The sequence below is a fragment of the Ornithodoros turicata genome, chromosome 1, assembly GCF_037126465.1.
Source record: "Ornithodoros turicata isolate Travis chromosome 1, ASM3712646v1, whole genome shotgun sequence".
NCBI lineage: Eukaryota > Metazoa > Arthropoda > Arachnida > Ixodida > Argasidae > Ornithodoros > Ornithodoros turicata.
In genome coordinates this window covers 42,990,737-43,008,071 of record NC_088201.1, presented here as the reverse complement: position 1 = coordinate 43,008,071, position 17,335 = coordinate 42,990,737, and the positions used below count along the sequence as shown (strand labels likewise).

General features: G+C 45.6%; 1 protein-coding gene and 1 long non-coding RNA gene across 2 annotated transcripts in view; one reads left to right on the top strand and one right to left on the bottom strand.

The window, feature by feature from the left end:
- LOC135378111 (uncharacterized) overlaps positions 1-17,335 on the bottom strand; it is a 149,337-nt gene that overhangs the window by 77,695 nt on the left and 54,307 nt on the right. The gene's annotated exons all lie outside the window — the stretch shown is intronic.
- Positions 6,954-17,335, top strand: part of LOC135378110 (thyrotropin-releasing hormone receptor-like) — a 332,371-nt gene continuing 321,989 nt past the window's right edge. The window contains exon 1 of the mRNA XM_064610994.1: positions 6,954-7,361. Within this exon, the coding sequence (XP_064467064.1) occupies positions 7,140-7,361 (222 nt within the window). The 5' untranslated portion in view covers positions 6,954-7,139. The remainder of the gene's footprint in view (positions 7,362-17,335) is intronic.

Here is a 17,335-nt window from a genome sequence, read left to right as displayed (position 1 = left end):
CACTAACGGTTACGTGTTGGTGAAGAATGACCCGAACTAACGAACTGAACTACCGTTACACGTGAAACCTGATTTCAAGGGTGCACTCATGCAGATACGAGACGGTAAAGTGAGAGGTAATTAAGAGGGGAAAAGGAGAGCTTCCTCCTCACTAACGGTCACGTGTTGGTGAAGAATGACCCGATAGGCCGTGCTTGTTTTCATCAGTTTCCACGTTAGATGACCCGCTGTCAAAGCAAAATAACGTTTCTTTCATTTACTGTAAACTCTGGAGCAGCACTTTATGATTAAGTATCAAATCAAATCAATTATTGTCAGATGGGGCAAAAACATATTTGTAAGGAGAAGTTGGCCAAAAAGCGGCGATACAGCCGCTTGACAAGGGCGCAAAAACCCAAAAGGTTACACTTGAGCGCCGACAGTATCATAAAGTACAAAGGAAAAGTGACACGGATTTCATTAACTTTGACTAATGGCAATTTAAAATGAAATAATTACTTGGCAATGCTTACTACATAGAAACTAAGAAACACTTTTGACATATAATTAAATAAATAACGCCCGTAACGCAGTTACCGAAATATCATTTATGTTCACATCACCAGTATAATGAGTATTTAAAACCCTCGGAAGAACATGAGATACCAGCTGATTGCCACGATTAGTTCTAGATGTGGAGACACTGGCAGGAAGCACTGGCAAAAAAAATTACGTTGGAGGGTTCTAGCAAGTCCCGCGACTGGACGCCGTCTTTGAGGAGCCGCCAGACGCGTTTCCGCCGATTGCCTTCATAAAAAACACGATCAGGCGCGGACTGGGGCAAAGAATCTTACCGGGATTAAATATCTGATCGGCCCATGGGGTGGGAGGGGCAGGGGATACGCCTTGCCAAATGACCCATATCCAGCAATTACGGGGGATGCTGAAAAGTTCTCGGCCCGACAAGGGAGCACGCGACATAGAGGCATAAACATTTATTACAAGTCCACATATTCGAGTCGAGTTAACACACTTGGCGCATCTTTCCTGAAGCTTCTTTAACCCTTAGAAAAAGAAATTCGACGTCTACCCATTGAAATTGCTTCGGCTGCTCCGAGAATCGCTTTCCTTTCGAAACTTTTGTTCATGTTTGGAAACAATAAATAGTCCGATGGGTGCAAGATCCGGCGAGTATCGCGGATGTTCTGTGCATTCAAAACACGAGTCCTCCGGAACCTGCATTGTTTTGCCTGCTTTGTGAACCTTAGTTTGGAAAGGAGAACGCCTTTCCGTAGCTTCCTGCGCCGTGTTTCTTTCAAAACCTCCTTTAGGTGAAACAGCAAGCTACAGTAATATGCTGCATTAGCTGTTGCACGCTTCTTGAGATAGGCAATCACCAAAACACATTTCCTTGTCCCAGAAGACCGTGGCAATGACCTCTACCGCTGATCGCTGAGCCTTGAATTTCTTTGGCCTCGGAGAACCCGAGTGCCGCCATTCAATAGAGTGTTGCTTTGTCTCAGGATCAAACCATGTGTAATCAACTATAACACGTCGCTCACGAAAGTCTCATTAGAACGCTCAAAATACTTCAAAATCAACTTAGAGGCATCCATTCGGCATTGTTTCTCATAAGCATTCAAACATTCACTCTTCAAACTCTTAACGAATCCCAATGTGTTCCCTGGATATGCCAAAGGTATTCGCAATTGTTTTAGCCGAGAATCGCCGATTGTCAAAATGATATAATGGACACAATCAATAATTTCGAGTGTTGATACCGGTGTAGGTCTCCCTCGTGTTCCAGCGCCTTCGGCGTCAAAATTCCCACGCTGAAAGTTGTCATACCACTTCACGGTTGAGTATGATAGGGGCACTCATCACTTAATGTTTGCATCATGTACTCAGAAATTTCCCTAGGAGTTGTTTTGTGCATGAACAGGAACTTTATGACAGCCCGAAGTGCAACATTTGAAAATTTCTTTCACGCTTCTACTAGACATGGTTCTACTGATAGCCCGAGCAAAACTGAACAGTTCGCGTTACAAACATGGAATTTCTCTTCTTCGACTCGATCTTTGTGTCTACGATGACGAGATCGCGTTCGTATATCTGGAAGTGGGTTGGGACGAGAAGATTTCAGCACGCCCTCGTACATCAACTCACGTAGGCGCTGATAGTCAGACATTAGGCCGTATAAACCAATCGAAGCCGTCCACTCACTCCCGCTTGCAACCACAGTTACCGTTTACTAGTAAAAAAGATCTTCCCAACGCGGTCACACTTTAGCTGACTGTGGTATTTGCGCTGGAACGATTCAATGTTTGAAGCCTTGGTACGACAGTTAATAAAACTTAGAACGTCTGCAGTGAATATATTCATTATGGAATCGTTCTCCACAGACAGGAAGTGGCAGAATTCACGAGATATTGCCCGGCTGTTCGTTTTAACGATACTGCGTCTATTTTCATTTTCACGTGCAAGACCTATTGAAGCGTGTAGCGCAGAAAGCCTAACTCCCGGAGTCGGCAATGTCTTTCGGAAATGTGAAACGCGTGTTCGTATGTGAATGAATCACACGCAATCATTTATTCCTGTTCTTCCTAGCAGACACAGCAGACAGTCATTTCTAGCACATAAGTTCGACGCTATCCATCCCCCAGTTTGGCATTAATAAATCATACTTCATTACATCAATAGTTGTCTTCTTTCTGAAACGTATTAGTTGCATCATCTACCCGTTCTCTAATGTCCATGAATTACCCCGTCGGGAAACAGAGAGCAATCGAAAAAAAAAAAAGAAAAAAAAAACTCAACCAGAAACGAAGTACACGCTTAGTTCCCTTTTCTTGTGTTTTCCCGGTCAAATGTTTTCTTTAAGCTGATACAGAATACATCAGGTACATCTCTTCAATTGCTTTTGCTCGGCGCTACTCTATATCAACCAACATTGCAATCGTGCGACAGTCCGACCGAAAGTTGTGTGCCCTACTCTTCATGGCTGGAATTTGGATTCCTCCATTCACACGCAGGTTGACTGAACGTAATCGATGCGTCTTTCTTTTACTTGATCTTCTTCTTTTTTTTTTTTTTTTAAGTCAACATATACTTCCCAACCCATACTTCTTTCCTTATCGAATGCGCAAAAAGGCAAGGCACGCTAACACATCATTTCCCTATCCTTCAAATATGGGGCGTGTGGCCCCATATAAAAGACCAGTTTTGTGTTTCAAAAGTCCCAGGATCTCGACGTGAGCATTTTCATTTAATTCATTTCCGTGGACCATTCAATTCGATTAACTGATCTCCCGGTGAAGCGTGCTTTGCCTGCATAACCGCCCTGTCGTGCGGAGAAGACTGACGAACACTTACGACATTCAAATGCATGCGTAAATGATATGTTAATATGTTCAAAGTATATCAAATAAAGAAGCTGCGGACAGTATTAGTACAGGAAGTAACAAACGAGCTATTTATTAAAGGACAAACCGTTCAAACGAGTGCAAGGAAAAAGTCAACACGAAAGTTCACGTTGCTGCGGAAGCTCGGAAGAATGTCCGCCTGGCCGTATAGCCTACTTGCAAAAATTGTATATTATATGCTACTTTCACAGCTTTTTTTTACATCTGGTGCAGCTAAAAAATCACCCGTACATTCGTCCACTTTTAGTTACATGTACGTGCTTTACATATAGCCATTGAGCTCCATCAGTGCTCCATGTGATTAGCAATATCTGTAGAGGTTGCAGTGCAAAGCCATCGGGTGCTTGCACAGAAGTAAAAGAAGCTGGAGCCGGCAATTGGAACCCTTTGGTACTATCTTTAGAGAAAACATGATTGTGAATACCACCAATACTCTTAATACTCTTGAAGAACTGAAGACACCAGAAAAGTTCGATGCGCGGCCTTCTACAAAAACGCCATTTTCCAAAATTTGAAACCAGACAGGTCTTACATGCTTCTCAGGACCCATAAGCCAAGAATCGGGTCTGATCGTCATGCGTACGTCTTTTTTTTTTTTTGTACCAATTATGTACTGCATAAGTGGTACCAAAAAAGGCGTACGTCTCCCGTTTTCAACAAATCAGGGGTGAGAACGATGTCATTCGGGATGATGGTTGGCCTGCAGCGCGCTATGCGGTGAAGTTCATTATTAAGGGTGTAGGACGGACATTCGTCATTCGCTGACTAAAACAAAATTTAGTTCAAGTTACTTTGAATGCAGCTCGAGACGTGGGCCGGACTGACAGGCTCTATGTAAAAACAAAATCACACATGAGAAGCGTCCCCGTAAACCTAGCTGCAGTGTCGGCAGAAACATTCATAAAGTTAACAATATATATATGCGCCACCGCCACCGCAGCATCTTTTTTTCTGTCAGACCACGTGAAGGAACCCTTCGCGGAACGCCACGTAGAGTCAACAAACGCGCGCGCAATCTACACGACAGGTTGGTGGACTACAAAGTAAACAGATAGACGAATTCCCCAAAAGGCTATCCCCATGCAACTAATATGCCCAAATTAAAGCAAAGCACAAATTCCAAGTTGACCCTCATATTCAACGCCATTGGTGGCAACACATATCTAGTAATACATTATTCTGTATAACGGCTGACAAGCACAATGCGTGGGTCAGTCAGAAACGTTTCAGCCTTAGGTTTAATAACCATGGGATCGACGTAACTAACAAAACAAAACAAAAACAAAGAATGGCACGGTTTGCAGCCAGTTTAAGCAGCCCCGCCCTTCAATTAGCGATCTCTCCATTTTTATTCTCCAGTCAAACTTGAGTTCCGATCGATGCTCCGAGCAATGGGAACCGTACTTATTATGCAAATTCCATCTGATCATTAAGTGGACACAGGTGTTCTCTTAACAATAAGAAATTTGAGTACTGTATTTCATCTTATCTTTTTGTCCGGATTGGTGTTCCGGTGCGTCATGCGCCAAACCACAAAATCCACCTGTGATAAGAAACTCTCAAACCCAAGCACAGTGACTCAACACCACAGACGTGACACGAGTGCATTCAAGAACCTTGGCCTAATGAGCACCGACAAGTGGGGAGCCCTCCGTGAGATATGACGTCATTAGAAGGGTATTGAAAAGCTAGAGGGTCTGTGAGAACTGCTCATTCTTCACGCGGCCTGCATTGAACATTGAGCGTGATTGACAACGTTACTAATGCAGGCAGTACACAGAATACGCAAACATTTGTAACGCAACGCCATCTCGTGCAATGCTCCTGCACATGGTGTGGCGTATGTGTGTGTCTTGTAAGTTAGAAAGTCTTCATATTCGGTAACGTTTTGTTTTTCTTAATACTGCATCGACCCCGGATGCTGCGCGCAGTGATAAGCTTTTCCTTTACCTTGTCCTCCACTCACCGCGAGCAATGTTTTCCTTGTGTCTTCACTATACAGGGTGTCTTTTTTTAGGCGATACAGATTTTTCATTAAAAAAACTGTAAGGGTTATAGACATGCTGTTTTCACTTCTATCATCTCTGGGCCGGCAGATGTTCTTGGCCATATGTTGCTCGACCGTCAAATGATTAATTATCTAAAAATCGTTAATTAACTTTTTAATTATAAAAGCTGCTAAGTTGTCCTAATGAGAACATCTGTTCCTTTCGGTAACCTGACATCGTAGCCGTTTTCAGAATGTGTTCGGTAGATCGTCCGGAAACAATTCGTGAAGGAACACCATTTTTTTCTTCATTGTGCATCTTCGGAGATGCGTCTTTCCTTCAGCTCCAATGTGAGTGGTTGTCGGAGCCTCATGCGTCGAAGATGAGCTTTAACTTGCGGAAACAAAACAAAAACACATGTATCGGGTGGCGCTATCGGAACTACCCTTATCTTGTGATGCATTTTCTGTTAATCTTTTTCCAGGACGCAAGAGGCGACAGTATACTCTTTACCCTCTCACATTGGGGGTAAAGGAAAGGCCTGTCTCCGAAGATGCGCAATGAGCAAAATAAAGAAAAAAATTGTGTTCCTTCACGAATTTTTAGTGACGATCTACCCAAACGGATTTTTGTTCTGAAAACGGCTACGATATCAGGTCATCGAAAGGAACAGATGTTCTCATTGGGACAACTTCGTATCTTTTATAATTAAAAAGTTAACGATTTTTACGTAATTAGTCATCTGACGGTCGAGCAACATATGGCCAAGAACGTCCACCGGCCCAGAGATGATAGAAGTGAAAACAGTATGTCTGTAGCCCTTAGTTTTTTTATGAAAAATTTGTATCGCCTAAAAAAAAAAGACACCCTGTATATCTGCTTTGTCCCGCAAATACAACAGGGTGGACTTGAGAATCATAAAAGTCACACGATGCATTCGTCACAGCACTCAGATCGCATTACATATCACATTAATCTTGTCAAGACCAAGAAGTTTCTCAAGAACCTCATCAAGATAACCGACTTCACGTTTTCTTTCCGGGCGCCATAATCCTTTTGCACCTTTCCTGCGCAACCCCGAAATTTATTTTTCCTTTCACCGTACTCCGAGTGCGGCCAGGCATACTTTCCTCGAGGAGATCTCCGCTAATGAATCGTTCCTGCAGCAAAGTGACTTTTTTGTGCGTCCGAATTCCTTCTCAAACAACACACACAAACAAACATCTCATCGCATCATTCTTCACTTTTTGAAGGGCCAAGCGAAGAACAGCAAATTTGACAAAACAGTTTGCGGAACACTAATGGGTATAACTTCCGCGATGCGCGCTGGTAATCTTTCTGACCATCATCTCTGTTTTTATTGCCTTTTCTGTAGTTTGTTTTTCTGTCAGTTTCGGTCATCGCGCACGCTCGCGCGCGCACACTTCTGCCACCATGGTCTGAAACTTCGCTCTCGCCGTCGTGTGGCGCCACCTCCTGGCTTTCACGTCGTCATAGCAACGCACACTGCGTCCCGGGCTCTTAGCATCCCATCGCGCACTCTGACGTCGGATCCCGTGCGGTTCAGAGCACCAAACTTTCGTGCCGAGTTCGAAGATCCCGTCAAGGCTTCGTCCCGCTAACTGGCCAAGTTCAGCCACCAAGTTCCCGGCAGATATGAACTGTGGGGACCTGACTGGCTGGAATTGGCAAATTATTCAGGGCATACCGTTGACGTGTTTTGGAATTTGAGACTAAACCAGCTTCAGAAATGTGGATTTCCTTCCTCTTGTTGCCCGGCGTGCTGGGCACCGTCACTTCTGTCACTGGAGTTTCTGATGAAGGGTTCTTGTCTGACGTCACCGGAAATGGCTCTTTGGAAGCGAACAGCTGCATCGGAAACGGATCCCAAGCCGAATCGTCGTTCAACACCACCTACTTGGACCCTACTTACTACTCACTGAATTACAGGATCATTGGGACTATATTTCAGGTAGTGCTATTTGATTTCTGTCTCAAAATCTGGGAGATGGGGAGTACAACAACGATATGCGATTGCACACTCGATAAACTCTTCGAAACGTGATTGCTTTGCCTAAGATTTCAACTCAAAAGTTGTCTCAAGCACATTTTATGTTTAACAACTGTTTGCCTTATGGGTATGTACGTTGTTCGTCGTGCTTAGTTAATGTTCAATTAAATATGTGGAAAGTTGACAAGCAGTTATTAGCACATTGAAAACTTGTGTATTAACGCTGCGTAGGGGTACTTGTTGCATTAATGTGTGCAGTGAAATTCAATGTGTAAGCAATTAACTTGCAGTAGAGCAAGCTGCTACAAGTTTATTGCGCACATATTGAGCACTGCCAATTCTGACGCTTGGTAACAACTCCGCTGTACTTAATCGCCAAAAACTAACGATGATTAACGCTAATTAGAGTTTCGCATTTTTCGCGTTGGTTTTTAAATGCGGTCTTGATGTTAAACGTGCCTGTTCCACTTTTAACATCAGGATGGCATAGGGAGAGCGGTTTTAGTTGTTGAAACCGTCCCCCTCCCCGAAACGCTGAAAGCTCTCCCCACAAAAGTATCTGACTATGCTCCATACCGCTCTTTCCGATTTGTCTTCCTTTTTTCTTCTTTCTCTTTATTTTTCCTTTTCTCCCTTTTCCTTTTTGTAAGCGGGAATAGCAAGTCGGCTGCTGGAGCCAGGCTAACCTTTCCCCTCTTTCCTGTTTTTTGTTTTGTTTTGCAATAAACCTATATCCCCCCCCCCCCCCCCGCGCAGTACCATCATGTATCATATATCTCTGTGGCAGTTTACCTTCTATGTACAGCTTGGGACAAACGTTTACTGAACACGGCACTGGTAGCTATCAGGAAGAGATCGAATGAGAAACGGGTGGCCAGCTATTGCATCCATCTCTCAGTACGTGTGTCCGCTCCTGTGCCGCTCCAATGGAGAAATGCGACACCCCGGTGTTCCGTAATCCTTTGTCCCAAGCTCTACAAGGAAATTACAGAAAAAGGGGGAAATGTAAAACTTGTCTTTGTCTACATGATGAAATGACGTTTTGCCCGTAGTTGGGAGGTCAGCACGGAAGTGCCCTGTGGCTTTCATAGTATATCAGCTTCTTTTTTCGCTCAAGTTGAACAAAACGAGAGTTCCGGGTTTTCGAAGTTTATTTTTTCGCATATTCGGAGGGCGTTTTCCAGAGATGAGCAGCAACTGCTTTTTTTAGTATTTTAACTATACCTGGTAACCATTCCAGAAATTACAGTTTAAGTACTTGTTCAACTACATCCTAGCGTCAGTAGCCACAACTACTTTGGAACTACCGCCATGTAGTTTGGCCACATTTTTTACCCACTGTGCGGGCTCCCCCCCCTCGGTGACTTCTATGCTCTCTATGGGAGTGCAGACAGACAGCACCAAGGCACCTCAAGAGCGAAGAAATGGTAGCTTTCACAATAACGACCACATCAAAATATTTTCTCCACCATTAGCAATGTTTGCTCACACCGGCCCCCGCAACTCTCGTGTCTATATGCTGTCAGGATTTACTCTACTCTGCTTTATTAAATCACACCAAAAAAACGACACCTTCTTAGAATCGTGCATTTAACGAAGAAAATGCTGCCGGCGCGGTCAGCACTGTTCTGTGTATTTGTTTTTATTTCATACATTACTACTGCTTGCTCCAGTATATACTACTGCGCTCGCTGCTAGCGAGTGCCCCCGCCTTCCAGTCTTCCTACTGGAAGTTAGTAAAATATTCTGCCAGAATAAGCACACCTTGAAAAATTCTATCTGACATTCTGTATCTGCGTGATATCAGATTCTCTCCGGCAACGCTGGAGGTTACACCACCTGGTAGCGATTAGTTGAATTTCTGGTAGCATTTCTTCACGCTGGGGTAGTCCAAACTCGACAGCTCAGTAAATGTTGAGTTCAGATACGATTCCACCTCTGAATAAACTGTTTGATACACATTAACGTCCAAGCAAACGCAACCACCGTCATTCCAAAAGCTGTATATGTCCTTCCTATCAGTTTCGTCTTAACGTGTCTGGTACAGCTCGGCTTCGTGGGGCGCAGTAGACACCCTTGGCAGTCCTCCTCAGGTACCCGCGGACGCGGCTGTAGAGCAGTGGTTCCCAAAGTGTGGTCCGCGGACCCCTTGGGGTCCGCGAGAGTGTCTATGGGGGTCCGCGACCGTCTCTCACATTTCAGTGAGGATTTTCGTCCCCACAAACACGCGCTCGTACATGCTGCCCGATTTCCAAACACCTAGAACTTCCAAAATTGCTACAGCATGCTTCAACGGCTAGCTTCTAATTTCTGATAGAAAAGTCCTGCAATGCACGTTCGTCCGCGTGATATACATACAAACAAGAAGAAACAACCAGTCCGGAATCGTTTCTGAAGCTGTATCGAAAGCACGCAGTAGCTGACGAGGTTGCTGGTTATGTACTGGCTAGCATGGGAAATACAGTGTGTCATATCGTTTTGCTTCCAGTTCGAACTGACTGAGAGTGTTCCTGTGTTTAGCGCATTTTATATTTGGCAGTCTGCGGACCTCTTGCAGCGATGGTGGCACTACCGATGATACCTCGCACTGAACGCGGCGTTAGAAGTCAACTTCGCTTCTGTCTACTTGACCATGTTGATGCTTGCACAAATGTAATTTCGTTCCTTGTTATACCCTGTCGCACATATTAAACGAGGTCTGCAAGGCAGTGTGCACAGCGTGTATCTCGGTACATTTGTGTGTGTGTGGGGGGGGGGGGGGGGCGTGAATTGGTTCTCATCGCTTCCGGGGGTCCGTCACCGCCAAAAGTTTGGGAAACGCTGCTGTAGAGTATGTACCACTGCGCCCATACACCATGTTGCAAGCCCATTGGCCTAGACTGTGCGCGCGCTCCGATTGGTCGAGAACGTTTTGAAATCGCATTTTGTAGCGCGCATGTGCGTACAGCGTCTCGGCCGTTTCAGCATAGTTTCGAAATAGCATGTCCGGCATGTCGTCCTCCTGTGTTCGGTGGTGTCAATCCACAGAACAGTTTGCAGAAATATGTTCGCGGGTTTATTAGTTCGTCCTTGTGAGTCTACGCGTGTTGTGCTGTTTCTGGACACAACTGTTATACCACGAACAATTTGTCAACTGCGGTAGCGGAATGCTTCATGAGTAGGAGCGTGAAGAACAAGTTCGAGCACCGTTGGACTTCGAGGACTGTCAACAAAGACAGGATTACGTGCCACACGCGCTTTTCGCTTCGCTATAATGGATGCACCGCAGGCAGCGAAAGAAGATGCTCATCATGAAATGGTACGCACTCATGAGACTGGCTCGGCATTAGGAGTTGAACGGTGTGTTCGTTCTGCTTCATGTTCGAACTTTGTCCCAGTGTGTCAGCAACGCGGTGGGCTTTGTACGCACAGTGCGCCCATGTATCAGATCTTTGAATTAGTGCTTTGTATCAAATAAATCTTTATTTTACCCCAAAATCGCTTTAGTTATTTTGAATACCGAGTAACGGCGGCAGGCCTGAAATCCAGTAGAAGTCGATGGTAGCCAGGACCGACCGAAAAGCCAGCCAGACATGGAGGCTCCTGATTGGCCGACTGGTTGTGCATAATATCCACCACGTCGCAATTTAATTGGTCGTGTGCCCAGTGTTGTGTGAATTATCTCAAACTATGGGCTCTATGGGGAGCTGTTGGAGCCTGCCCTTGGTCCATGGGCGTTTCTTCGCACGCTCGCTTTACTGCGTTTACAAGCTTTGGTTGGACATCTGCGCGCTCTCCGTGGGGAACACGCAAAATGTTTGAACAGCGGAACGAACGCCCGTAGTATTCTTCATTGTTCATCATGCAGCGGAAACAGTTACTCATCCTTGAAAGCAGGACGTGTATGAGAGAGAGACGTATGAGTAGTCCCCAAAGTAAAGGGCAAAGAGTGAAACAAACCAGACCTCACGAAAATAGGTTCACCTTCAAGTGGTTCAGGAAGTTCTTCGCATTTTTTCTATGCAAACTGTCACTACGAATGTCTCCATCGCAGCACCATACTCCGACGTAAGACACGCTCCAACCGATATTCCCAAGGTTATAACACGTTCGGTCATGGCTGTGATTGCGCCCGTACGAAATTCCTTCTGACCCCACGCATGAGGTGCAAATGCGGTGCCGTTGTCTCCGCGACTGCGCCGTACTTTCTTCTCTGTTATGCAATGCCCCGCAGTTATGAGATTTTTGCTGTTTGCATAATATCCGCAATCCTGATTTATTTTTACATGCACGTGGCCCTCAAAATGAACTCAGTCTTACCCAAACAAACAATGAGAATCCGTGATTCAATCAGAGCTCTAGGACAAAAATAGGGAGTAGTAGTTCTGCTCTCATTAAGCTAACTACTGTAGTTAACGACAAAAATAAGTCTAATTTTATAGTAGTTTGCAACCACATTACTGCTAATAGTTTCTAACTATACAGTTGTATAACCAGCCGTTTGACTACATGTATAGTTAACAACTTCCCATCTTTGGTCTGTTTTCTGGAGTTTACTTTCCGGGAGTTTGGAGTTTTTCGCCACTTACCTTCTACGACTAAGTTAAAATATCCGAAATTCGAAGAAAGACGACGGTTTTGAAACGACATACTAAACAAAAACACACACGTTGATTAGATGATGATGAGGTGAGCGACTCACCGCCGCTGTGGCGGTACACCGCCCGATTGCTCTTTGGGAACGCCCGAGTGGATAACGATGGAAGGAGTACGTTTAAATATCCGTCGCCAGACGGGTGCAGCGCAAGAACACCGCAAGAACATGAAGGCCTTGCATCTGGTGGGCAGCGTTCGACCACGGTCCAAGAATCTTGGCGAGGTTGAACGGCCGTTGGTCAATGCGTTGCATACCAATTCTCATGAGTGCACGCTCGTGGTGATGTTGCCCACATGCCATAAGGTGGCAGAGGTCATCGTGCACTCCACAGGTGTGGCAGAAGGAAGGCGAGGTGAAGCCGAGACGCTTTTTTTAAAGGCAGGTGTATAGGCAACGTTCAGCCTCATGCGGTGTTAGAGTGGAGTAAAAGGGCGCGGTAGTCGCGGAGGAATTAAAGAGAAAGTGTGGCGTCTACAACAAGGAAGCGGGCTACGTCGTATTGCCATTGGGCTTGCATCTTGGAGCCGGTGAGTGCCGAAAGGTGGTACCTAGGGTCATCGGGAGACAGCATTATCGGAGAAAGAGTTGCGTGGTGATGGGCGCTCAAAGCGGCATTGTCTGCTTCCTCATTACCGCTGATGCCGACATGTCTGAGGATTCAATTGAGATTGACAGTGCGCCCTGCAGCTGCCGTATTCTTGTAAACTTGCAGGATGTCAAAGACGTATCTCGAAGTTGGCCACACACTGGAGCGGGGGTCTTGAGTCTGTAAAGACTATCGAGAACTGAGCAGGGCCGGCCGACATTTTTTGCATAGCAAACAGAATGGCGTAGAGCTCGGCACACGCAGGAAAGATGGTAACCACAGGAGACTGACTCCTCGAATGATAAAGCCTGAGGACGAACCATCCCTTGTAGATGACCCGTCAGTGGAAACCAAAATTGACGTCGTGTACCTATGATTCATCATGCCCAGGGTAAGCTGTTGGCGACACACGGGGCTGCATCCCTCCTTCTTCCATGCAGACCAGGAAGGATAGGCAGATGACCGGGCTTGGGAGAGGCCAAGGAAGGGTACTGGAAGATACTGTTTTCACCACGAAACGCGGAATGCTAAGCTTCAGCTCAGCAATCAGCGGGTGGACCTTGCAGTGCTTGCGCCTCAAAATCTTCGAGACAGGCGGGGCCGCCGATGATGGGATAAGGCAGAGAAAACGTCGGCACGTCTCAACGTAGCTAAGAATCTCCAGCGGGGTCTCCTTCGCTTCAGCAATCACTACTCGAGTCTCTGCTGCTCGCGGGACTCCGAGGCACATACGGAGGCTTCGCGCCAGGAGGCACTGCAGCGTATGACCTGAGGATGATGCGAGGCCATTCAGCACCGGCAAACTGTACGCAAGCGATCCTCGCGCTAAAGCCCTGTGATAAGCTGCCTTGCAAACTTGCAACATTTACTGTTATGCGGCAGAACATGCAGACAACGTGGCGACGTGAACATCTCGAAATCGGGATATTCTTTGACGTTGTCGCATGGCAGCTTTCAATCGCGTCCCATTTTACTGTCTGCGCTGCAACAGCCAGCTGCCTTGTCAAGAAAACGATCTGATGTTTGTTTGTTTGTCAGGATCTGTGCTCCCTTGTACACTTTGATGTGAAGGGAAAGCAGGATTCACAGAAATAGGGAAAGACAAACTCTAGGCACTGGGCGTTTTCCAAGTCGGTCAGGGATATTGTAGAAATGACCTCAAAATCTCTCATGTCGAGTACAGTCATTAAATAGGGTGCCCCTATTCAGTCACTCCAGTGTCGATGCGCCTCTAGGCAAGGACGGAGTTCAGCGAAATTAAGCGGATGCTTCGCACATTCTTAAATGAAAGACTGCTGCAGAGGGCATTTTGGTCTAGGGAGTCACCCTTCCTTGTCGCGGGGTAATCTATCCGCAATGCGACGCAATCTCGAGACAAAAGAAAACGAATCCAGTCACCAGGGAATGACTTTTCTCGCTGAGATTTCGGTTACTGGAACTCCTAAAGCGGACCCCAAAAGCGGAGCTTTTTGAGCGGAGCCCTGTGAGGTATCAGTGGGCCGTGCGCACCAAGCAAGGACTTAGGCGCCGACATCCATCGAAGAAAATGCCTAAGGTTCGGCCTATATAGCCTTGAGCAAAAGCCTATATGCCATTTTATTAGGCGACGACCTTTCGTCGAGAGCGTGCTGCATACGGCATGTATGAATGCTACCATCATCTTCCTCTTTGATATGGCGTACTTTCGCACAGAAAAATAGTGAACTGCCTTGAATGACAAAAAGAAAACGAACGTGAGACATTTTTTGCCGTTCCGAACCATTAACTTGAAGCTTCAAATGCGGAAGTCGGCTAAACGTTGGCCACTACCTCCCAGAGTACCATATTCCTTGTCAGCTGCGCATATACTGATATACGATTTGCACAGCTCAATAACAGTGCATAGTCTTCTTTAACAATCCCAAACTATTTAATCTGTGTGACCAGTACGTGGCAGACGTCGTCCTATGAGTAGACACGTGCCCACTGAATAAACGTCTGTTTCTCGTTTGCAATCTCTCAACTAAGTGGCATTCTTTTCTTTCTTTCTTTTTTTCGAATTTTCCTTTGCTGGTGGATGGTGGCGGCAATGGCGGGGGACAGTTTGCCATTGTTTGCTTCGCTCATGTGGGCAATGTCACGACTGTAGCCTAGATGAGGTATGACGAGGGTTAAAGTAGATGAAGACGAAGGACAAGGGAGATTGACGGCAGGGTTGATATAGGAAGTCGCTATACAATATGAGCAGGCGACAGCAATTTACAGAGAGCAGTCTCAAACGTGGGTCTTCGCGCAAGTAGGATATCAGCCAGCGTGTCATTTCTGGAGCGCGCAGGGTATTTCTCCCGTACCTCCGTGTGCGCGCAACAATCTTTTGGGATATGTTCGATAGTTACAGTTTGCTGTGACTACTTGACATATCCTAAGAGGTTGTCCTTCCTATCTTACGAATTTTCCTTCGGATTTTTGCATAAGTGCTCGCTTTGGCCTATCGCAGCGTTGTTTTACAAAATAGATTTCGGCACTTTTGCTCCATTCTCTGTACACCTTTAGCACTGTAATGTGAGAGAAGCCCACAGACAGTGACGATCTCAGACGCGCTAGCAGCTGCTGCAGCCACCTCTGACAACTCTCTCCCGTATTGCCTGCATTATCTGTTTCCTGCACTCGTCCGTATCTGTGGTCTTTCAATAGCGACACGACGACGGATTACAGATGTCTCTGCGGCAGGTGTCTTCACTGGAATGGCCACTGAGTGCACATCGATAGCAATACACATGTTGCGATATTCTTCGCATAATGTATACAGGGTGTCCAAGCAAAGTGTGAACATATTCTTTAAATATATATGCAGTCGACCCGCGTTTATCCGGACGGCCTTGTTTCCTGTGAAAATGTTCGGATAGCGGGGGAACCGAATAAGTGAAACACGAAAATCCAGAGTGATCCTAAAACGACATCTTTATTGACCATTACACAGAAAACTATCCATTGTCATCTGTTTCATTCTAATACACGCATCCAGTTCTTGCAAACATTTGCTAATGGCATTAACATGCGAAATATTGTTTCGTTGCTCGGAAAATACTAGCGCTGTTCTCAGTGTCGCCCACGCATTTTCTAGCGTCACAGCTGGTGCATCCTCGCTTTCATCATCAGTTTCTTCTTGAACACTATCGGAAGCGACGACACTGACGATGTCGTCATCTGTGATTGCAGCGCAGGGGTCCTCGTTGCGGACCTTCCCGCTCTGAAGTGACCAGACTGCTCAGTGGATTACCTTTGTGTAACGTGCAAGGTCGGAAAGGGAGAAAATACTTCCTAACAACACCCTCTTTGTTTCATGATGTAAAACCCCGAGACTAGGGAACACGAAGGGTCAGACACAAACACGAAGTCCCTCTTTGTGACACTAAAAAGGAGGCCACGACCAGGGTCCTCGACCTCGCTTGACTAGGTGTGGGCCAAGTGTCCTCCCTGGACAATGACCGGATAACTGAAGCCGATTGTTGGGTATTAGTCACTTCTTTTCCCTGGAATTCTCGTCCGAGTCCGGAAGCTGAAGTCCGGATAAACGAGGGCGAAATACATGGTGAGAAATCCGTCCCCATGCTTTTTTGTCCGGATAGCGCAGGATCCGGATAAACGAAGTCCGGATAAACGCGGGTCGACTGTATATCACTTTTTCCGAGATGAAATGAATTGCAATATAGCGTATGCTGAAGGGCACTCCTTAGGAGGGCATTAGCAAACTCCTAAGACAATGTCTTCATTAACTTTCAGTAATTAACTGTTTAATTATAAAGGCTACGAAGTTGTCTCAATGACAACATCTGTTCCTTTCGGTCACCTGATATCGTAGCCGTTTTCAGAACAAAAATCCGTTCGATAGATCGTCCGCAAAAAATTCGTGAAGGAACACCGTTTTTTTCTTTATTTTGTTCATTGCGCATCTTCGGAGACGCGTATTTCCTTCATCCCCAATGTGAGAGGGTGAAGGAACACAGTCCGCCTCATGCGTCGAAGATGAGCTTTAACTTGCGGAAACAAAACAAAAACAAATGTATCGAGCGACTCTATCGGAGCTGCCCTTATCTTGTGTTGCCCCAAGCAGCACAATGTACTGAAAGTCGAGTGCAATAGGGGTGGACGGGTAGGTGGAAGACCTTCAACGAACTGGTGAAACTAAAGAACATTGATAAGACACATACCGTCCACCCCTATTGCACTCGACTTTCGGTACATTGTGCTGCTTGGGGCATTTTCTGTTTTCTTTCAATCTTGTTCCAGGATGCAAGAGGCGATAGTGTGCTCTTTCCCCCTCACACATTGGGGATGAAGGAAATACGCGTCTCCGAAGATGCGCAATGAACAAAATAAAGAAAAAAACGGTGTTCCTTCACGAATTTTTTGCGGACGATCTACCAAACGGATTTTTGTTCTGAAAACGACTACGATATCAGGTGACCGAAAGGAACAGATGTTTTCATTGGGACAGCTTCGTAGCTTTTATAATTACAAAATTAATTATTGAAAGTTAATTAAGACATTGTCTTAGGAGTTTGCTAATGCCCTCGTAAGGAGTGCCCTTGAGCATATGCTATTGCAATTGATTTCATCTCGGAAATAGTGATATATACATATATATATATTTAAAAAATATGTTAACACTTTGCTTGGACACCCTGTATTTTGCTAAGTTAGCCATCGAGTAAGGGAACAAAGCCATGTTAT